General features: G+C 40.0%; 1 protein-coding gene across 5 annotated transcripts; it reads right to left on the reverse strand.

Annotated features, from left to right (window-relative positions):
• Positions 1-47: 47 nt before the first annotated feature.
• stom (stomatin) lies at positions 48-18014 on the reverse strand. Of its 5 annotated transcripts, XM_047372640.1 has the most exons (9): positions 17803-17956; positions 15685-15756; positions 12095-12127; positions 11718-11827; positions 9890-9962; positions 8910-8992; positions 7533-7736; positions 5298-5432; positions 48-2509 (listed from the first exon to the last, which is right to left on the reverse strand). In XM_047372640.1, exons 4-9 carry the CDS (start codon positions 11763-11765, stop codon positions 2321-2323), a joined length of 732 nt encoding a protein of 243 aa, XP_047228596.1. In that variant the 5' UTR covers positions 11766-11827; positions 12095-12127; positions 15685-15756; positions 17803-17956; the 3' UTR covers positions 48-2320. The 5 variants fall into 5 exon arrangements, with proteins under 5 accessions (XP_047228596.1, XP_047228593.1, XP_047228595.1 ...); XM_047372637.1 differs by lacking the exon at positions 15685-15756 and having other exon boundaries at positions 17803-18014; XM_047372639.1 differs by lacking the exon at positions 12095-12127.
• Between the last annotated feature and the right edge of the window lie 6384 nt (positions 18015-24398).

Consider the following 24398-nt stretch of genomic DNA (forward strand, 5'->3'; position numbering starts at 1 on the left):
ATTCACCTTCAGCTCCGATCTGAAACAAACCAGGTCACAAACGTGTGTGTGTGTGTGTGTGGATTGCATCTTTATTTAAAATTATGTATATATATTAAATTTAAATTAGATGCAAGAATAAAAACACAGCCTCAACAGTAAACATGTAAAAAGTGATAAACAAGCTTGTAAATATACACTAAAAGGAGCCTCAATCACAAATAATACTACAGTTGGTCTGCAGGGGGCAGAAGAGCAAAAGTTCAATGTTTTCCTTCTTCCTGAGTCAAACTTTCAGCAGCAGCTCTGCAGAGAAACAATCTTTCAACTGTCAACAGCAACAAAACACATCGTATGATAGAAGCGATTCTACTCACTGTCCACAGGAACCTACTAAACATCACTACAACAGCACACGTTGATCAGCCAGAATATTATGACCACTGAGAGTTGGGAGTGAGAAAACTCTCCTGATACAAATTTCTAGTTTTTTTTTTTCACTGGAGTGACTTTGAGGGATCATTCCTGACTACCTAGAAGAGGCCCAAAGCAGCAGGTACAGAAACAGCATCCAGAAGCATACTAATTAAAAGGAAAACCAACTCAAGATGCTTCATTAATCCGTTCTCTGGGTGACAGACTGGGAAAAATAGGTCTGATCCATGGGAGATTTCACTGATGACCCTAATTTTAAGGAAAGTGGTCATAATGTAATGCCTGATCTGTGTATTCAATACAACACATAAACCTACAGGATGCTACTACATCTACCAACAGGGATGCATGGTATATTTCACAGGTTAATAAGAACAAGTATGTTTGTGTTACACTCAGAAAATAAAAACTCATAAGTAAAATTTCATCAGCAGATGGAAGGAGATCAATGTTAATACAGATGTTTGGTTGGCAGGGACTTAAGGCTTTTGGCTGAAACATTTATAGCCCTGAATTTGAAAAAAGTAAGGAAACTGAAGGTAGGATAAAATGAAAGGCACCACTGAACTAAACTGTCACTCTGGGTTCTGTCAGCTTGATGGCTTAAAGGTCTTTTAAGTCTAAAAGTGCGTATTATCCTCTAAGTACTTCATATACTGTGGGTTGATAGAGAGCTGATAGTAAATATGTACAACCAGTTAAATCCAGCCTGGCGACCAGAAACAAGCAAGAAAATGAAAACTAAGTGGATTATAAAGCAGTTTATTTATGGAATATAAATGCATTTCTCCGTCTTCCATGTTGAGCCTACTATTCATCCCCTCCAAACCTCTTCACAGTTTGTCACATTACAACCCTGAACCTTAATGTGTTTCATGTGATGGACCAACACAAAGCAGAGTAAGATGCTTAGGCAGAAGGAAATTCATACGTAGTTTTCAACAATTTTCATGAATAAAAATCTGAAAAGTGTGGCATCAAATTATATTCTCCCCTTAATAAAAAATAGTTTAAATTACCTTGAGAGGTCGCCTAATTAGTAAATAGTCCACCTGTGTGGCATTTAATCTTCATATGAAAACATTTGCTCAGTGAAGACCTTGAAGGTTTGGTAGAGAACATCAGTGAACACACGGTGGTGGCAGCATCATACCATGGGGATGCTTTATTTAGCAGGGACAGGGAAGCTGGTCAGAACGGATGAATGGAGCTAAACACAACACATTCCTGGAAGAAACATGGGTAGAGGCTGCAGAACACTGGAGACAGCGGGGCTGAAAACAGATGCATGCCACACTTTTCAGAACCTTATCTTTTTAAAAGTGCTGGAAGTTATGCATCCCTTTTCTTCCACTTTGACATTATGCACCACTCTGTGCTGCTCTATTCCATAAAATCCCAGTGACGTTTGAGCTTGTAATGTCGGGGAATGTGAAAAGGATCGGGAAATATCAAAACTTCTGCAAGGCACTGTGAGCAATGAATGAAATAATCCTCCGTTTGTTGAACTTTTAACACAACAAAAGTAAAACAGAGCAGTTAATATGCTGCACTCTGCACTGGTCACTGGGTTTTTGACCGTTTAAAGTTAAAATACTGGATTTAAAAGTGAATCATCAAGCATCAAGTTCATTGGTAATAATGTTACTCAGGACAGAATAGGAGTTGATGGTGTGTGTGTAATCAGAGGAAGGTCAGTCATCCAGCAGGAGTTCATCTTTAACAGAAGATGTAAAAGTTTGAGGTCATGGAGCCTCAGATCGGTCAGTTAAAAGAATTTAATCAGCTTTTATCGACAAATGAATAAAAACAGCTACTTTAAAAGCACTGCTGGTTAAAAGCAGAAAGCCTATCTGACCTGTGTCTGTCTGTATGAGCACTAATAGAAGGTGGAAGGAGTTCTTCCTCAGCGTTTCATGAGGCCCTGCATCATCTCCAGCGGAAGCGGGAAGATGATGGTGGAGTTCTTCTCGGCGGCGATGGTGTTGAGGGTCTGCAGGTAGCGCAGCTGCAGAGCCGACGGGGACTCTGCGATCACCAGGGAGGCCTCCTTCAGGGCCCGCGATGCGTTCATCTCGCCTTCGGCGGCGATCACCTACAGGAGGAAACAGGAGGAGGAGAGAGGGGAATAAAACCAAAGATCTGAAAAGCTTTCAGAACACAAGATCTCCAGTGATAAATACTGAGTTACATTTTTATCTTAAACTTCAGCAGAGCATCAAGAAATATCCCATGAGCATTTTGGGACAGCCTGGAATGGGCTTTTCATTGAATTTGTATATTGGTGCTGAAGACCGTCTCCAACAGAAACATCTATGTTGTCTAAGAAGGAAAAGTACTGGTCCAAAACCCAACCTTTTCCTCCTGAAAGTCATTGTGTAGATTAGTACAGTGTAGGAACAGAACATGTTTCATTTGGACTAGAAATGTTTGTAGGTTCCTGTTTGACTCTTTTTCTACTTCAGTTTGTACAGAACTGTGAGATTTCTTCTCTTATTGCGTTTATGTCACCCGAGCGAAAATAAAAAAGCTGTTTTTAAATCATGATTTCATTTATTAGAAGAAAAACGGTGATCCAAACCAAACGAGCCTGTGTGCTGATTGTTCTGCACGGGCAGCACCAGCTGTGATAACTGGCAATGAGTCTTTTATATTGCTGGTGAAGATTATTGGCCCACTCCGCTTTGCAGAATTGTTTTAATTCAGCCACATTGGAGAGTTCTGGGCCCAAACCGCCTGTTTAAGGTCGTGTCTCTGCATCTGAATCAGATTTAGGCCCAGATTTTGACATGACGCTGTGCTTTGGATCATTGTCCTGCCGTTTGACCCAAGTGTCGTTAAGCTTCAGGTCACAAACGGATGGTCAAACACTGCTCTTCTGCTGGAGAAGAGGATTCACGGTTCATCAATAACAGCAAGTCGTGCAGTTTCAGAAGCAGCAAAGCAGCGCCAGATCATCATACCACCACCACCATGTTTGACTGTTGGTCTGTTGTTCTTTTTCCGTAAGGCTGCGTATTAAAGCAGATGTAACGGGACGCACATCTTTCAGAACTTCCCTCCCTCCTTGGGGATCATCAGGACAGTTCTTAGTAAATGTAAGACCGGTCTTTGTGTTCTTTTGGGCCAGCGGTGGTTTTGGCCATTTTTGCCGAGTCTCTTTCTTATTGTCGAGTCATCAACACTGACCACTGCATTCTAAATATGTTCCTCTGTGAGTAACAAATCAATAGTTTAGAAGTTTGACTCTTTTACACGATTTACTGAAATAAATGAACTTTGAAATGTTATTATAAAGCATTTGTAGTCCGGGGTAAAATCTGTATATATCTGTATTTCTTTGCCCTTGTCTTATATATGTTCTGTATATTTCCACTTTCCGATGTCTGTGAAGTCAATTCAATTCAATTCAAAAATACTTTATTCATCCCAAAGGGAAATTTAATGAGTTACGTGCTTGCGTGTCTCATGTGGTAATCGCCTCTTTCACATAAGTCACGTGACCGTGTTTAACCAATCGTATGACAGGCAGCAAGTGTACAAGCTGCTCTGGCTTCTGTGCAATCAGAGGAGTGGTGTAACCCAACTGATAGCCGCTACCAGACCAGAGAGATGTTTGCAGCCGTTTGAGTGTGAAACTATCTTGGAAATAGCCAGGTAAACTTGGATGAATTTGGGTTTCCTCGAACTTCGAAAGGTCTGGAGGTTTGCGGATGGCGAACTAAACAACTGCCGGCTAGGAGCATGGGACCCCAGCCTACAACTGAACTCGTCCTGTGTTCTGGTAGGAGGCTAGTACACCCTAAGCCTCCATCTCACTAAACTAGCTTTGCCCACATGTGCAATACAGTCTTTGATACACTGGCATATTTAAACAATTCTGGGACTCATTTGAACTCATGTGGAGTATGGTAGTTGTGTCGATCCATGACTGATTGGGCCCTGTCTTTGATGGACATTTCTCAGACCAAGACTTGTGTTGTTTTCGATCGTTTTCTATTGCAATAATTTAATAAGGGCACTCGACAATAATAACAGTTGCAGCAACTTGTACACAATTTATGGTATTTGGTTTATTTTTGTTGGTTATTTATTTTGCACATTTTTGGTCACTAATTTTTGGTTATTAGAATAAATGGTACCATCTGTGTCATTAATTTCTGTCCTCCAGCTCCAGTAGATTAATCTAGTCCTCTATGTGTTAGCAGTACATAGTAAAGCAGTGAGAAAGGCAGATAATGTGCTGAACATTACACCCTGCGGTATACTGTATACTCTTAATATATGAAAGACAGCTAGTGGCCAGTTACTACACACACATTTACAGCTCAAATAAAAGTATGAATTGATCATTTTGTCTGTTTTCATTGACAGTCTGCATGGAACAGAGCATATTTACACTCTCTGTTTTATTATTTTCGGAGCATCTTTTTACTGAACTGAGATGGATTTCCTGTTTGATTCTTAAATCCCACATTAAATCCTAATCTGATCTTTTTCCAACACATTTGTATACAAAGGTTCTGTGAATACTTGTTAAGATTTATTATAGTTTGAAGGCATTCCTTTGTTTGAGAGGAAACCCGCCTCTTTAGAAAGAAATCTGAAGGTTTCCTTTCTCTTTAACCATAAACATTCACTGTTGTATTGCTCTTGCATCTTATACTGCTCTATATTTACTCTCACTCACTTAAAACTGTGCACATATATTTATATTATTTTGTAGAAATGTTTATACTGTTTAATTTGTACTGTATTGCACCGACTACGCCAAAACAAATTCCTTGTATGTCCAAAAACGTACTTGGCAATAAAGCTTTTCTGATTCTGATTCTGAACATCCTGCCAGACTGCGGCTTTTAAGACGATCTGCTGCGCCTTACCTTGGCTCTGGCCTCGCGGGTTGCCTCAGCCTCAGCTGCCATGGCTCTCTGGAGCTGCAGAGGCAGCTTCACGTCTTTGATCTCCACGCGCTCCACCTTGATTCCCCAGTCGTCTGTGGCATCGTCCAGAGTGGACTGGAAGCGCAAAGAGACAGTAGGATCAACACACCTTCAGTTTTAAACTCTGTCCAGCAGATGGAGCCGATCCAGGCTGCGCTTCTACAAAGAAAGCTGACGCTCTGATGCATGTAGAGGAAATCCCTGGGTTTCTGAACTGAATGTTGCAGTCAGTTATATTCATGCATTTATTAGATGTAAACAGGTCTTGTTTACACATTAAGCATTGTAAAACACCTTTGATTTACCTTTATTACTTTTATTTTGTTGTATTTCTTTGAAAGTAGGGGTGAAGAGAGGGGGAAGACATGCAGCACAGATCGCAGGGGCCGGGACTAGAATCAAAGGTCAGCCGGGTCGAGGACCGAAGTCTCTCTATACACCTGCCGTGTGCCGGGCCCAAATTAACTCATACCTTTTAACAGCTTTAAAACCATAAAACAAGCAGGTCAAGACCTCAGGAGCTTATTTCCATCAGTAACTGGGGAGCATTTCAACTTAATTCAAAAAGCACCAATTAACAACAAAGCTTGCCTTCGTAGCTTTTTACAAGACAAAAATGAAAGGGATAATTCTCACATTGCTAACGTCATCTTAACATTTTAATAGCTGAACTGTATTGAACTGAACCACAAACGTCTCCTATGTTAAAGTGTCTTTAACTTTTAGCTCACTAAAGGACTTTCTCAGCTGCCAGCAGTGCAGAAACAGGTTGAAATGGGAATGTTCATGATCAGGGTGTTGATATTTTCTGTAAACTCTTTATAATCTCTGGTGATATTAAACGCCGTTCCTTTTCACAGTGAACAGCTGTAAGCTGAAACTCCTTCAGGATCAACTCTGGGTTTCTGAAGTTTTCATTTGAAGCAGAAGGAATATGATTTTACATTTTTCACAAATAAAATCAGAATGACATAATAATAAGACTTGCATCCCTTTGAATTCTATGGAAGATAGTTTTTCATTTGATAATGAGATAATAACCTGAAGGGTGATTATTACTTTAAAGATCACAAAGTCATTTGGGTTTAAAAACCTGTGGTTTCTGTCAGTTTAAATTTTCAGCACCTCTGTGTTTTGGACCAGAACCCCTGAGTGACAAGCCTCAACTAAACCTTATCAAGAACCGAGATTTATCCACACGGAACGTCCAGGAAGTCCTCCACTCAAATATTTAAAACATGAAAATGATCATTGTGACCACATCAATGTTCAAACTTCACAATCTCCCAAAGAAAGTATATTTAGGTACAGCAAAACAATGATTTCTCTACATAAACCCAATCTGTGTTCACACAGGAAAATGCTCTGACCCGCTGCTTATCTCTCACGGTTTCAAGGCTGTGGCTCTCACTGTGACAAAACATTTCCCGTCAAACTTTATTTTTAGAGCGCTTTCCATACAGACAGCCGTGGCTTACAAACGTTAAAAACATTCAAACCGACATAAATCCACTGAAACCCCCAGAGACGCACACACTAGCAGAGATCAAACTAAGTCAATAAAAATACTAATATTAATAAGAAGAACATTTAAAGTGAAATGCATTGTGTTGGTCTAGGACATAACATTTTAACAAAATACACTGAGATGTGACAAAATGTGGGAAATAAAACGGACCAAAAACAAGTAAAACAGTCTGCAGCAGCTTAGCATAAATTAGGAATAAATCTAAATAAATTCTTAAAAGACGAACACATTAACCAGCTTGTCTTACGCTAACTTGAGTTTAACTTGCTTGTTTGGTTTGGGTCTAAATGAAGTGCACCTGAGGAAGCTGGCTCTAGGTTCTACCATAAAGTTTTGAGAACTCTCAGATGGGATGGCTGGATGGGAGCTAAAAGCTTTCATGAAATGGAGAGCCAAACCTCATCAAACAACCAAACCAAACCAAACCAAACCAAACCACAAGAAGCATGAAGAGGAGCTCATCCATGCAGAGAGGCCTGACGTTCCCCATAATGGTGATAATTGAAAGAAGTGAGGAAGGAACTTCATTGTAGCTTGTTGCTTCTCTAAGCAAAGAAATGCTAGAGTCCATTTGCAAATGTAGACCAAACAGAGCAGGCCTAAAGCAATAAACCTTCATTAAAAATACTTTTATAAGTGTCCTTTACCTGCATGCTGTGTGCGATCTCCTCACGGTCGGACAGGATCTCTGCCAGGTTCTTGGTGCCCAGGACGTTCCTCAGGGTGGTCTGGGCCAACAGGCGGGTGGCGGCGTCCGCATTGGTGATGTTAGCCACAGCCAGAGTGGCATTCTGGACCCGGTAATACACCACGCCGTCAACGCTCACAGTCACCGAGTCTTTGGTCAGAACCTGAGAGATGGGTAACATTTCACTTATTGGATCTTCATAAATTCTTCCAAATGTGAAATTATTTCAGTAACTGAATTCAAAAGGAGAAACTTGTATATTTCATAGATTTACTACACATAGTGTAATATATTTGTTATTTTTGAAGATGTTTCTCAGATATGACCATGAGACAAATAAAAAGCATTTTTTTATAGAGAAATGTTTTGTTCTGGTCATCTTATGTCAAACACAATCTGCCCAATGGACATTTACTTGGCAGGCAGTCAGAGACACCCTAAACAAGGATGGTAAGGCACAGAAGCTAAAAAGGATGGCTATTCCACAAGGAATATATTCAAGCATATTAATGGAAAGTGTAGTGGAAGGAAAAAGTGAGGTGGGAAAAAGATGCAAGCTATCCCCATTCCACTGCTCTCTTGGTGGATTGTAGCTTGAGTCAGTGCATCAAGGGCCACCACACACAGACATATCCAGGTTATGAGCTAGATTTCCTGTGTTCAGCCACCCCTGAACCGGACCAGAGAGAATGTCAGAAGTATCTTACCTGGGCTACGGAGAAAAGGAACTGGGTTGTTGCTCAAAGGTCCCACATCCTCTTTTCATATGAAAGTAAAGTCTGCATTACATTTGAAAATCAAGGTCCTGGAGTCTGAAGGCAAGAGTGGAGAGGCACAGAATCCATGGTGCTTAAGGTCCAGTGTGAAGTTTAATGTGTGTGAATTGATTTAAGCAACAGTCCCCACCCTGTGAATCCTCCCCAGACTGTAGAATAGGCTTTGCTTCACTATCCTCTCAAGCCTGTGTTTGTCTTTGATGCTTGTGCACCTCTGTCTAATGCATGTTTTCCTTCCCCTAAACTTTCCATTAATATGCTTGGATAAGGCGCTTTGAGCAGCTTGCTTCTTTCACAAAGACCTTAAGTGGGTTGTCCTCCTTGCTGAAGGCATCAGTGCCTGTCTGCTTGACACCTGTAGAGTAGCCTCCCCCATGACTGTGTAGGTCATAACATGTTAGATGTTAAATTGTTAGAAACTGAATTTAGTTTTTTCATGAGCTCTAAGCCATAATCATCTAAATGAACAGGAATAAATGCTTGAAATACATGAATTAGTGGAGGATATGAGTTTTAAAATGACACCTGCAGGTGGGGCAGCGGAAGAGTGCGTGTCATACCTCTTGTGGTGGGATGTCAAAGGTGATAGTACGCATGTCCACATTAATGAGGCTGTCAGTACACGGCAGGATGAAGAACAACCCTGTGATATTACAAGAATGCAAACAGTTTGAACAAAGAATGAAGCACAATAATGAGAAAGCCTATCAGCAAATGTTTGGGAACGCTGGGATAAATGAGCGTCTGGCTGGAGGCCAAGTCAAATTCTGCTGCTCGAGCTAAAGCTGTGCAGACAGCGAGGCAAAGCTGTGGAGGATGTTTGCAGCTTTCATCAGCACGTTTTAGGTCTCCATGATTGAAAAAGGGGGGCAGAGATTAAAACAGACATAAGCTAGGTGCATCATCTCCATACAGTGAAGTGTAGCTGCCTGTATTTCCTGTCAAAATGTATAGAATACAAATTATAGCAAAAATGGTAACACATTGCCAGGATGGAAAGACATCAGCAATGACCTTAGAGACGAAAATACCGCTGTCCATACGTCTGGGAGGGGCTATGAAGACATTTCTAAATGACTGTAAACCTCCTAAAACAAAGAGTTTCTGATTGGTGCTCAAGGAACGTTTCCATCAATGAACAGAACTGGTTAAGGAATAATGGTTATTTTAAGTGACAAGAGCTCCAAAACCCAAAGGTTGACCCGGTGTTGTGTTGCTACATACGACAATATAAAGAACCACATTTAAATCAGATCTTTAGGCTCTTTATTACCAGCAGCGTGTCGTAAAGATAGCATTTGTTCCCATTCCTTTAACCAAATCAATGAAAAATACCAAAACGTGCAGATGTTTATGGCTCTGTTGTCATCCATCTAAGACATCTTCCATGCTCTCAACCAAATAGTCCCTTTGGATATTTTTTTAAATCTTTGGTGCTAAAAATAACTTAAAGTACTTATAAAGACATACGAGAAGCAGAAAGATTTATCTTCTTAAAACATTTAGCAGTAAAAACGTTGAACAAAAATAAAAGGCTTACCCGGACCCTTTGCTCCTCCTCGCAAAATGCGCCCAAGGCGAAAGATGATGGCGCGCTCGTACTCCTTCACGATCTGCAGAGGGTACACACACTTTCTGTATCTTTAAAACGTAAGAAAATAAATGAATAGAATATGAATGAATGAATAGATATATTGTCTGCTTGTTTGAACCAAAACACAGAATCCAAATAAAAAACACCTCAGTGATGAGGACAGTAAGACAGTAAGAGCCAACCAGGAAGTCCCCACATCTAGTGGTTACCTGATTATCAACCAGGGCGCCAAGACGGAAAGACATCAGCAATGAGAGATCAATTGTTGCCAGAAGGGTTATACGCCTATTTGGAAATAACTTGAACTCCAACATTTAGAAGTAAGGAAGTTGATGTAAAGAACCATTAAGACAGCCCAGGAGGGGACATCCCAGCAAATTCACCTGGATCAGAGAAACTACAACATCCAGGAGGTCCATCTCAGACTCCAAGGGCCTCAGTTAGCATGTTAAATGTTTATGACCTATGACCTTTATGATAATTAGAAATAGACTGAACAAGTATGGCTTGTACAGCGGCTCGGAGAAGCTGAAGGCGAAATGTATGGAGCTAAATTTGGGCCATAAAGTTTGTTCAAAAACCAAAAAAGTTAAACTAAAAACAAAACTTTTAAACTGAAAAAAAAAAGGTCAAAACAATTTTTAACACTTTCAGATTTAGTTTTTTTCACTTTCAAACTCCTGACCCTGTTTGCCGAGTAGAGCTGTGTGGTCGGATACTCCCACTGCGGTCTGGCGGTTCTCCCGCTTTCAGGAAATGTTCGTTGACATAAACAGCTTAGATCAAACTCAGTCACATAAACATTGAATATGGATCGTGTTTTACAGAGATTTCCTATTCCTATGGTTCCTGAATGCAACAGCTGGAATTGTTTTGTCCAACCCTGTTGAGCTGTCAATCGTGATTCTGAATCGTGAAAATCTAAAAGTGTAAAAAAAAAAAAAAAAAAAAACACGAATCTGAAAAAGTTTTGATTTGTTTTCAGTTTAAATTTTTTTCCAAACTAATTTTATGGCCCCAATTGATCTCCATAAATGTCTCTTCCCTTAAAACATAAAATAGAATTAAAACTTTTGATTGGGAAGTTGCCTCTGAATGAACCAGACATCTGGACCAACGTCCTTTTGCTGCCACAGAACCTGGGAATGTTTTACTCATTAAGTTGATCACACACTGCTCTGTACAAAAGAGTATTTTAGAGTCCGTCTAACATCCGGAGCTTTCTCCAAACTGGCTCATCAACAGGACAATGGTCCTAAAAACAGCAGCAAATCTACATCTCAATGTCTGATAAAAAGGAAACTAGATGTTAAAGTGTCTCAGTCAAGTCCAGATTTGTTTAGTGTAGACCATACAAGAGCAGTGCAAAAATATCCTGCAAGCTCTCTTTCAAACACAGTAGGGGAAGGTTGAGGATTTAGCCATGTTTTTATCTTGAAATTGTTGAATCGACCTCTGCTCTTGAAAACTAAAAATCTAGAGTCAAACATAAGACTGTTGGATCAAATTGGTGACGCAAGATAACACACAAAACAATGAGCGGAGTCAGAATGGAATCCAATGGGCCACATCAACATGAGAAACTAATAGCAGTGCTCATTTAAAACATGGTTAGGAGCCAGAATAATTGTATTATTTCTATGTTTCCAGCATGGTTGGAAATGATGATAGCATTAAGCTTCGAACTTCCTACTATTATTATTCCTTAACTCAATGAAATGACTTTGTGTTTGCTTTAAAACCAGGCCTATCGTAGATCTGATGAGCAGCTGACCTTAATGCACATCCATATGGAGATGGGGAGAGTGACCAGCATCAGCATGACAGAAAGTCCAACCAGCAGCCAGCCACACAGGCCGATGTCAGAGTCTGGATTTTCTAGAGCTAGGGGAAAAGAGACACACACACATCCTGTAAAATTAAATCTTCATCCATTTCTGAGCTTGTAGCTAAACATTCTCTCCTTGAATTTTTTGTAATCAAGTCATGCATGCGGGTAGCTTTATATCACCTCTACACATAAACCATTTGTTAGTCAGGTTTATCATCTCCTCCAACCATTCCTAGCTCAGCGCTCTCATGTTAGGCTACACCCAGACATTCATGGTTATTGATAATGAAATGCACCCACATGGTGGTTCGGATCCATACCTTCAACATCATGTGAACTGTAACGGCCTGGACCTACAGGGAAAGTTAGAAGTCAAAACGCAGTCCTGCAACGTACAGCAAGCCCCGGAAGACATTTTAAGAGTGCCAATGCAGCTACTAAAAGAACAGCATCTACCTCAGAGAGGAGGACCGAAGCGCAAACAAGGTTTAAGCCAAACACACGATGAGGACGCAGTAGAAGTATCAACCATGTTTTTTACTTTCAGCATTCAGCACTTTTTGAACAATTTAATAGAAAACTGTGAATTTTATAGCAGTGAAAGACTTATTAGGTAAAGGAACACAAAACTGGATGCGGCACTAATTGCCTTAATTTTTGTTTGTTTAAGTAGACAGACAGGAAGTGGGCTGGAGAGAGGGGGAAGTCGTGCAGCACAGGTCTCTGAGGTCGGGACTTGAAACTGGGGCGTCTGCATCTCCGTCTATGGGTCACGCGCTCTACCGCTGCACTACGTGCCCCACCTAGCTACTTTTTAACCTTTAACCGTGAGTAACAAAGTTGTTTAAAAGTTTGAATATCTCACTATGTCAAAATCACGAGTGATGACATCATCACACTAACATTCTGCAATAAAATCTAAAAATAAAGATCAATAAACTGCAATCCTGATAAAAAACGATGAAGGTATGAAAACGGAGATCATGTTTCTATGGCAACGTACTGCTCAAACCATTTTTAACATCAATTGTACAAAAAAGAGAAGCTTTTCCCTGTGTTGGGACCACAGCCATGGGTGTTCAACACTAAAACTCAGGTACATACTTTCCTGGAACCTTTCAAAATAAAGTGCATTAACCTTCTTCCAGCACAGCCAGGAAATGGGGTAACTGCGAACTTCCTGTGGCGCCAATACCCAAATAAAAGCCCCACCTTTCCACAAGTCTTTCTCTTCCACACCGATGACCATCGGGTCAGGAGGGAACACAGCGCGCTGAATGTCTTTTGCTGGCAAAAGGACATAAATTCAACTGGATCCAAGGACCGATCACCGATCATTTGCAAAAGTTATGTAGAATGAAATACTGTCTGTGTATCCGGTATTTTCATTCATGAACGGAGAAATTAAGGTGTAAGAGTTGCTTACATTTTCTCTTCGAGGCCCCACAGAAGCAAACGGTGTTCCGAGAGAAGCTGTTTCGACAAGCCGAGTCTGGAGGAAAGACGACGTCCGCAACCGTGTTTACGGTAACGAACAGCTGGTCACCTTCTGATCGGGAGAAACTGAGGAAGTTAGCGGGAAGCCAACCTTTGTTCACAGAACGAACGCACCTTCTGATCGGAGGAAACTGAAGAAGTTAGCGGGAAGCTAACTCTTTGTTCACGACGGATATCTTCTTCAAACTTCGCCTTTGGACAACATTCCCTCAACAGGTTCAGAGTTTGGGTTTTGGGCAGATTAACAGATTGGTTTAGGATGAAATGATCTAAACGTTTTCATGTTATGAAGTTTGTTTTGTGGAACTCGGCTATCTTGGTGCTAGCATGCTACCTGTAGCACCCAGGCCGGTTCGGGTTCTTTGTATGTTTTAAAGCTAAGATAAACTTTATTTAAAGGGTGGTTTTAACCAGAACATTGCTCATAACGCGCCGTCAGCGCTTATGCATTTTAACCCTGGTATTTTAAAGGTATGTGTTGATTCTGGCGCTAAGCTATCTCTAGCTTAGCACTTTAGCTAGCTTCTTTGTTAGCCCAACGGCCAGCCGGTAAGAACACGTGTGCTAGCATTAAGGCTAGTCAACAGAAAGGTTGTTAGTTTTCAAGCTAGTGAATAATAGTCCCTGAACATCATTTACTAAAGTTGATAACTAAGTAAACACCATTAAGCCCCATTTCTCCAGAAAGATTTGGCTCTTTTCCAAAATACTCAATAATATTTCTTCAAATATTATTTTAATAAATGAAGGCAGCTAATTAGACACCGTTGAGAATTAGTCATCCAGGAGGTTGGTTTTATTCAGCAGATCATTATTTAAAACATTATTTTATTAAAATAATATTTAATCTGATCTTGCATGGTGAAGGGTTGTCTAAAGGTTGCTGATTATTTTCTAAGTTAGTTCCAAAACTAACTTAACTTCACTTCCAGATTCTTCAAGATAATCCTTGGTTCTCAAACATAAACATTGCATGGTAATGTTGCATCACTCTTTTTGGTCATAATTTCTAATCATCTTTAATCAACTTGTTTATATTGTACATAGCCTATTAGTCTTCACTATTCTTTAATTCTGCTTGGTAGTTAGTTGGATTGTTTTAGCATAGTAAAGAGTTTGTTGATTGAAATATGTTTGACTTTGAGTTGACTTATTTTTGTTAATAAATTCTTGTATTTTAAGAAATTGTGTGAATTCATTCCATATATGTGCAGAGTTTATGCTGTTCAATAATGTCAGAGCTCGTCTCACACCTTTCTATTCTGTCCTAATACCATCGCCTTAATGGGGCTGGTATTCACAGGACAATCCTTAACAGACCAAAATATTATTTGGTAAAATATTAATATTAAATAATATTCTCAGATTCATATTTACAACACCTGACTGCCTGACATTCCTGCCAGGCAGGACTAGCTGAATTATTTCTATTTGCTTCATGCCAGAACAATGAGAAATTCTCATACATGCCCATTAATATCTGATAGAATTGCATTTTAAACTGTAGGACTTGAGTGGCTTTCACTACTCTCTATGGTTTGCTGGAACCCAGTCCTCCTGACAGAACTGGTGTAACCAAATCAGGTTTGTAGGCCATCTTGTTCTCACACCTTTTCAGCTCAGCCCACAGCTAGTTTCTGAAGTGCAACACTTCGTCCTGCTGGGAAAACACCCACACAGCACAATGCTGCCACCCCCGTACTTCACAGTTAAGATGCTGTTCTCAGGCATGTAAGCTTTCCCCTTTTTCCACCATATCTAACAATGGTTAGGATCACAGATCACAATCAGATCACAGGAAAAGTGTCCAACAAATAAGGTTTTTATTGCTGAGTACATTTGCAGACCGAAACCTGGCTTTTCATGTTGCTTTTGATGGAATGACTTCTTCCTCTTTAAGTGGCTTTTAATGCCCATGTTGGTACAGGACTAGTTTGACTGTGGATAACGACACGTGCTTACTAGCTTCAACCAACATCTTCACAAGGTCCTTCGCTTTGGTTGTGGACAGTAGGACGGCAGGACATTCTTATGGTGTTTCTAGATGCAGATCATTGCACCTAAAAGCATTTAGAAATTGTACCCAAGGAGGAACCAGACATGTGCAGATCCTCTATTCTCTCCCTGATATCTTGACTAATATCTTAATTATATCCCAATAGCAAGCAGTGTTTAAGGCGTTGTCATAAAATACATCCACATGCATGCCTTCATTTAACACAATTAACCTATCAGAAGCTCTCGAAGCCATGACATCATCATCATTATCTGGGCTTTCCAAAACTCTTTAAAGGCATTGTAATCTTGTAATCTCTAAATGTCTGAATTTCAAAACCAGTAATAAAAAATGTTCTGCATAGTTATCTGACTCACTATTGAAGCACTGGGCAAAACATAATGATGTTAATCTTACCTGACCTAAACAAAGAAAATCTTAGTCTGAGTTCCTGTCAGACAGTGAGAATTTGGTTCCATTTTGTAATTTCTGCAGGGACAAAAGCAAAGCAGAAATCTCGAATGAAAGACATAGACAATGAGGAAGATGTCCCCTAATGGATATTGTGCCACAGTATGTCTATGTTCATACAGCAGGTCTTGATTTTCTTCTTTTGCGTTGTGGTTCACACCACAATTTAATTGCAACCGCCACCAGACTTCAGTCTGAACAGTTCACGACCTCAAAGCGATCCGCATACGCAGAAGGGGAATGTAGACATCACACAGCAGCTGTTTACGGGAGTAGAAATGGGTGCCAGCATCTCTGTGTAATTATTAAGTTGTTCAGCAATGGGAGCCATAACAAAGATGGATGGGTCACATATGGTAACAAAAAAAAAAAAAAAATCGTATTTGAGCTGGATTTGCCTGCTGTGTGAACGTAGCCATACTGTGGCACTAGTTAAACAAGATGCAAACTGTGAAGCTACATCCTTTATACATGTACTTTTAGAATGTTGTATTAGGACTGAGGTAATATTGGTCCTGTGATGGAGGCCGCTCTCCTACAAGTTTAATAAAATCCTCACTTCAGGTACATTCTTGCTGTACTTCTGACAGGAACTCAGAAAAATCAGACTACTAAATGCATTGCACTACAAAGGTTGGACTGGTACTTCTGGGTTTCTGAGCCATAAAGTCAACTTCACTGGGTTTTCAATTTGATTTTTGATCTTGGTACTCTGAAATTACTACATCTGAGTACATTCTTCTTGTACTCGGCAGTTTTCTGAGTTCCCAGGAAGGAAATACAACAAGAACCGTTGCCTTAAATCAGAATTTTGACTAGGACAGTCAGAGGTCAAGGAGTACCCTGAATTCAATCTCCAATATGGCCGCCACGCATATAAAACATGTTTAGAGTGACATCATTCATAGAGTCAAACTGATCATAGTATTAGTTTGAGATAACATCACCAAAAGTCATTCAAACGTATTTTTCCTATCAAATATAGAGATAATTAATCATAAGTATAGTAAAATGTGGTAGATGATTTAATTTATTGTACATTATTTTCTTATAAGCTTAGCATGCACCCATTGATCGTGGTTCTGGTCCCTGTTTGGACCCGTTGATTCTTTCAAAAGATGACAAATTAGGAGGTGTGATCAAAGCCCTGTTCATAGAAATTTAACTTAAGGATTTTTATTCATAATTTGTCTGTGTCCCATATGTGCATTCTGAGACGATTGTCTCAACAGAAATTACGTTATGGGTTCATAATAACAATGACATTCTAGATAAATCACATAACCGCATTTCCTTACAGACAATCATGAGCAGATAAGCAGACTGTCACAGCAGGTGCGAAACAATCAAAACTGTAAAAGTGAGAATAACCAGGAAACGGAGCACAGTACCACCTGTGACCTGAAAGTCAATTATTATAAAACTGCTGCTGCTTAAATTAGGATTTGCGCTGTTAAATAACTCCGAGTTTAAATAGGTGACGTCACTAAGACGATCAATACTTATTAAATAAATCGAGCTGACCCCACCTGGTATTAATGGTTATCCCATTTACTTCTAATTGCCCCATGGTTTGCTGTAAAATTAAAACTCAATATCAATATGTTCCATTTATAAACAGCACACAACCAAACAATATGCCATGTTTATTACTTACTGGTACCTAATGCCTGAATTACTGCACATATATCTCAATTGAGTAGATGTAAACAGTCGTATTCTATGTTTCATCGCCGTCACGGACTTTATTCTTACTGGAAAAACTTCCATTTTCCAACTTTCCATTTGGGAAAACGACACAGCTGCAGGAACGTTATAAAACGGTTGCTAATGTTAGCTTTTCGTTGCTAGAGGAGAAACAGAATGGCGCTAACGAGTACAGCCACTGCTTTGTCTGATAAAATAACACAATTTTCACACCATGTGAAAGTAAAACTCAAGGTTAATACTCTAACTGTGTTAAGGTACGTAACTGAGTGGAATATAAGGCAACGTGTGGCTCTTAAACCGTTGAAACGCTGTAACTAAGCTACAAAGTGCGTTAGAAAGTGGACCGAGCCTCACCGAACTGGCGCTCTCTTCTTTTGGATTCTTTCATCGAAACAACTTCGTTGTCGCTGTCCATAATTCAGACCGACAGATATATCCTCGGAAAACTAAAACAGTTGAATGTTCTGCGCTGCGAAAAACAGATTCAATGTAAACATAACAACCGTGTTCGCCCTGGGTTTGGTCTCGCAGGCGTAACGTCGCAGCACGCATTCTGTTTCTTTAAGAAGTGGGCGTGGCGCCTTACACACACACACACACACACGCGCATTCATGCGTTGCTTTGTTCAAAAAGGTGAGCAGTCACGTGTTTAAACGTCAGGTGACTAAATGTACACCTATTTATTGAAATGACTCTATTAAAAAATGAAACTCGTATATTTATACGGATTCATTAAATACAGAGCGACTAATTTCAAGTTTACTTCTTTTAATTGTAATGATTATGGCTTACAGCTAATGTAAACCCACATTTATGTTTCTCACAAAAGTCCAACATCACATGCTGGAGGTTTAATTACAGAAAAGGACTTGTAATACAGCAGTGTTATGTTATCATGGGGAAGGCTGATTTCCTTACAGTTCACCATGCAGTCATTGACCTCCTCAATATAAAGCCTTACACAGCTGTCTATTCACACTGCGTTGTCTCATTCAGTGGTGGAACAGTAATACAAGCAATATGCTACAATTTACTTTTACTGCAAATAAAACACCCTGCAACAAGTAGATATATTAAAAGTGGATTAAGTTGAGTACATAGGGTAAAAAAAGATAAACAATTATTTTAGTTTTTACCCAGGTTGTAAAAGACACCCACAATAACAGCTTGGGTTTAATCTCAGGGGCACATTTATTTTTAGGGCTTCACCACATGCCAGAGGTGCAGTGAGAGCAGAGCAGTCCTTTAGACACGGCAGCTGATTGCTGAATTTACCAGCACTGTGATATTGCTAATCTCAGGAGGTTATTTATACCTGTGATTGGCAGCGAGCCGGAAGTGGTCAACTGTCAGCTGCAGAAATGATGTTTCTTTAAAGATGTCTATTAAATAAATCTGCTCTTTTTCTGATACTTATTGTTCCAATCAGAAGTTTACATACATTTATAATGGGCATCAAAGCCAATTTTGGGCTTTTAAAAAGGCATTTGAATTTTTCATTTTCCAAAGTGGAATCCTTACAACAATCAATTAATGACCTTCAAAAACAAGAAATGGGTTTGAATTTGCATGAATTTGGCTTTCCTGTAAATATACACCACCCATTAATATTTAGTGAAATAGTAATATGCACCGATGTCAAACACTTTTGCAGCCATCGTCAAGGTGGCATAAAGTTGGATAGACATTTGAGGTGTTTTCTTGTTTGGGATCCTTGTCCTGTTGGAACAAGATGTGTCCAGGTTTCTGCCATTTAACTGAAGAAAATAAATTGTTTAGGATGTTCAGGAGAAACCCAGAAACCACCAAACATCAAGCCCAGTGTGAACCAGGAGCTGCTGGAACACCAATATCACTGCCAGTTAAACATCAGCATGGACTGAGAGGCCTTGGTCCTAAATCAGAACCTTCCAGGACAGTGAAATTAGCAGCTGCCCACAGGGACAAGACATATATCTTCTGGAGGCAACTTTTAGAGTTGTGAAAGACTAAGATTGAACTGTTTGGCCGAAGACCAGAAGTTTAGAGCTGTCTAGTTAAGGCTTTCAAACCTGTAGAAAACAATTTAAACTGCCAAGCATGGTGGTGGCAGCATCATGCTTTGGAACTGTTTTCACTACATCAAAATTATTCAACTTGCACCTGAATTAACAGCCAAATGTTTAAAACTTGAACAAAATTAGATGTTCCAACAGAGCAATTGGTTTAAAAATTGATAAAGCAGGTTGGGAATGTTGTTCCCAAAGCTCTGAGCATGGTCTGCGGCATGAAACCAATCAATACTAATGAAGCCGACAAATTCTGCAAGGAAGAGTGGTCAGATATCCAGCCATGTTTATGCTAGAAGCTTGTTGTTGGCTACAAAAACAGGGCATAGATTTGCAGCTTGCTCAAGGGACATTTAACTAAATGTATACTTTTAGCCTGTATGTAAAATTTCGACGGGGTGAAACTCACATGGTCTAAATTAAATAAGGATTTGTACACCCAATTCTTTTTTTTAACTATTGCACTGGTTTATTGTCTAACTGCTCCCCCATAGAAAAACATTTGAGACACATCATTAAAGGTCTAAAATTACTTGGCATTCATCCCGATGGTGAGCGTTTGTAAACTAAATGGAAATGAAAATGCTCAAACAGGAAACTGGCTCAAACCTCATATGTAACCTGATAGTTTTTATGTTTTTTAACAGATGTTCTTGTCTTGAATTCTCTTCAAGCAAGACACTGTATCATGAATCACTAAGGTAGTCGAAGTAGAACAAACCAGAGAATGAAAACAGACTCAAAACACAGGATGTAGATGGTAAGTGAAGTTTTATTCCTAGTGTAGGCTTGCCTAGGATAATAAGTTGGTGTTGTCCAGGAACCAGGGGAAGAGGACGGAATCCAGGAATCCAAGGTGAGAGTGCTGATGGTGAGTATATTTACAGTGCAGTCCTTAGGTAAGTATTTACCAGGTGCAGGCAGGCAGGCAGGTAGGTAGGTAGGTAGCCGGGCAGGTAGGCAGACAGGCAGTCCACATAACTGAGGTTATGTTCCAGCAAAGACCAGTTCCAGCAGCTGCCTTAAGAAGCCCAGTGAGCTCATCAGAGATGAGCTGCAGCTGCTGATAACGAGCTGCCAGAACCAACCAGGAGGAGAGAAGCTGAGATCCCATACACTGGATATTTTATGTTTTATCATTAGGAAACAAAGTTGATCATACAGCCAAAAATATCCTGCTTGACCTACAAACAGACTCAGGGTTTATGGTAGTTGTGGCTAAATACAGACAGGAAACAATAAGCGATCAAAGGGTTTAGGTTAATATATCCTGGAAGGCAGCCATCTTCCAAACACACAACCACTGGTTGGAACTGCATTATGAATGTTTAATATCTTACAATATTTCAACGTAAGCAGACATTTATTAATACATAACTGAATGTGAAGGCAAACTGGACTGCACAGGGCCACACGACTGACTGAACTTTTCCTGCTTTACAGCCGAATCTGGCATCTGGCAGATTCAGTGCTGAGTGACAAGTTATGCTGTAAATATTTTGAGCCAGTTTGTGTTGATGGAGACTTAGAAGTGAAGGCTTAATGGAAGCTAAGAGCCAAACCTCAGAGTACAAAAAAACACAGTCAACATAAAGGGAGTGAATGTAGCAGCAAACAGAGACACTAAGATCATATGTCTAAGAATCAGGACTAAGGTTTATCAATAGAATACATTTGATAAGATACATTTCTATCACCAGGAAATATTAAAATATACATTAGCATCAGTAATTACTCTATTTATGGCAAGGCTTATATGTCTTTGATTTTATAGTAAAAATAATCCTTTCAGCTAAGCCAGCAAAAGTGAGGATAGATGTGAGCTGCTGAGGGTTTCTGTTGTGCTCCATTTGCTTTAGTAGTCAGAACTCGGATTATGACACCACACCCAGTAACTGTGTTCCAGATGCAGTTCACAGAACCAAGGGGATTTGCTAATTGTTGTGCTTAGAAGCAGGACACTCACTGTCAACAATACAAACTGATATGGATTTATTTCATTTCGTGACTGATTTAATTAAATACGTACTGTGAAAAGTGAGGCTAAACATCTTATTTCTGAAGCCATTGGAACGTTTTGATATTCAAGGTAATTAAAGATTCCTATGATGGAGTGACACTGGTTCTGTCTTCCCTTGTATACTAGAATATTGAAAATTATGTGTTACGTAGGTGTAAACATAAGGAAATGAAGGTCCTGCTATGTGTGTGTGTTGCCTTTGATGCACTCTTACAGGGGTTGGACAATGAAACTGAAACACCTGTCATTTCAGTGTGGGAGGTTTCATGGCTAAATTGGACCAGCCTGGTAGCCAGTCTTCATTGATTGCACATTGCACCAGTAAGAGCAGAGTGTGAAGGTTCAATTAGCAGGGTAAGAGCACAGTTTTGCTCAAAACATTGAAATGCACACAACATTATGGGTGACATACCAGAGTTCAAAATAGGACAAATTGTTGGTGCACGTCTTGCTGACGCATCTGTGACCAAGACAGCAAGTCTTTGTGATGTATCAAGAGCCACGGTATCCAGGGTAATGTCAGCATACCACCAAGAAGGACGAACCACATCCAACAGGATTAACTGTGGACGCAAGAGGAAGCTGTCTGAAAGGGATGTTCGGGTGCTAACCCGGATTGTATCCAAAAAACATAAAACCATGGCTTCCCAAATCACGGCAGAATTAAATGTGCACCTCAACTCTCCTGTTTCCACCAGAACTGTCCGTCTGGAGCTCCTCAGGGTCAATATACACGGCCGGGCTGCTATAGTCAAACCTTTGGTCACTCATGTCAATGCCAAACGTCGGTTTCAATGCTGCAAGGAGCGCAAATCTTGGGCTGTGAACAATGTGAAACATATTGTTCTCTGATGAGTCCACCTTTACTGTTTTCCCCACATCTGGGAGAGTTACGGTGTGGAGAAGCCCCAAAGAAGCGTCCCACCCAGATTGTTGCATGCCCAGATTGAAACATGGGGGTGGATCAGTGATGGTTTGGGCTGCCATATCATGGCATTCCCTTGGCCCAATACTTGTGCTAGATGGGCGCGTCACTGCCAAGGACTACCGAACCATTCTTGAGGACCATGTGCATCCAATGGTTCAAACATTGTATCCTGAAGGCGGTGCCGTGTATCAGGATGACAATGCACCAATACACACAGCAAGACTGCTGAAAGATTGGTTTGATGAACATGAAAGTTAAGTTGAACATCTCCCATGGCCTGCACAGTCACCAGATCTAAATATTATTGAGCCACTTTGGGGTGTTTTGGAGGTGTGAGTCAGGAAACATTTTCCTCCACCAGTATCACGTAGTGACCTGGCCACTATCCTGCAAGAAGAATGGCTTAAAATCCCTCTGACCTATGTGCAAGACTTGTATATGTCATTCCCAAGACGAATTGACGCTGTATTGGCCGCAAAATGAGGCCCTACACCATACTAATAAATTATTGTGGTCTAAAACCAGGTGTTTCAATTTCATTGTCCAACCCCTGTAGTTTGAATAGTACATGTATGTTGGGATAAAAGTTGTGGAATTCACAGTGTTTAGTTGTGTCAGACCTAGGTAATAACATTAACACATACATTTCTTTCTAGGTAAGAATAATCTGGTCATCTGGGAATTAAATTTCAGTGATTTATGAGTGTTCCCAAATAACAAAATTACTATTTGACAAATTAATCAGAAACTAGGTCATGTTGCCCCTTTATGGTTTAGTTTCCAGAATTCAACATCTCATGTGAGTTAATGTTCTTTAGTGCAGACAGTGTGTGAGCATTTATCACAGCCAGATTTTGAAAGGTGAATCGGTCCTGTGTAATAAGTCCAATTGTGAAATTTACTTGCTACTAAACATGCTACAGTAAAACAGTGGGAGCTAGTGGTAGCAACAGAAACTAAGCAACGAAGTGATAGACCATATAAACCATAGAGAGGGTCAAAGAATGCTGAGGTTCACCAACTCCAGTTTCTACAGACATTCAAACTTCATGTGGCCTTCAGATTAGCTCAGGAACCATGTCTAGAAAGTTTCATGGAATGTGTTTCCATGGCCAGGCAGCTGGATCAAAGCCTTACATCACCAAATGGAAAGCAAAGTGCAAGAAGCAGTGGTGGAAAGCACCCCACCACTGGACTCTAGAGCAGTGGAGACGTGTTCTCTGGAGTGATGAATCTCACTGACTGAAAACCCAAATGACAAGTTTGGTCTTAGTTTCTAGGAGAATGTTGCTTTTCTGACTGGAATGAGTCAAGTGTCAAGTGTGAAGCTGAGGTATAGTTTAGTATACCAGGATATTTTGGATAATTTTATGATCCCAACTTAGTGAGAGGATGAAATTGCTCAAAGTGTTGATTCCGAGGGGCTGAATACAAATATGACTCAGAGGAAATCATGGTCTGTACTAATGTAAGAACTGCCTTTCTAGGAGAGAGTTCATCTCATTCAATGAGATACACTTCACTTGCCATATGACTCCATTAGGATGCAGTGCACAGTTACATTAATTGCAGGCTGCATTTAAAGCACATAATACCCTAGAGCTCCATTAAGGAGATGCTGAAAGAGCATGGCTTCAAGTCTTTCAGGCAAGGCAAGGCTACTTTATTTTGTATAGCACATTTCAGCAACAAGACAATTCAAAGTGCTTTACATGATGAAAAAATGTACATTGTGGTGATAAAAAAAACATAAAAAGGTACATTGCAGTGGCATGATAAAGGAAAGTATAGAAAAGTAAAGAAAGGTTGGTGTCATGTTTGGGAGGTAAAAAAGTTAAGTGAAGAGCAAACTAAAAGTGAGAACTTTTAATAGAAAAACAACACAAATGAAAAGAACTTAGGTAGAATTAGCAGGATCAACTGGAGACATGGAGAAAATGAACACAGAGCAGA

This window comes from Girardinichthys multiradiatus, chromosome 8 (assembly GCF_021462225.1).
Source record: "Girardinichthys multiradiatus isolate DD_20200921_A chromosome 8, DD_fGirMul_XY1, whole genome shotgun sequence".
Taxonomy (NCBI): Eukaryota; Metazoa; Chordata; class Actinopteri; order Cyprinodontiformes; family Goodeidae; genus Girardinichthys; species Girardinichthys multiradiatus.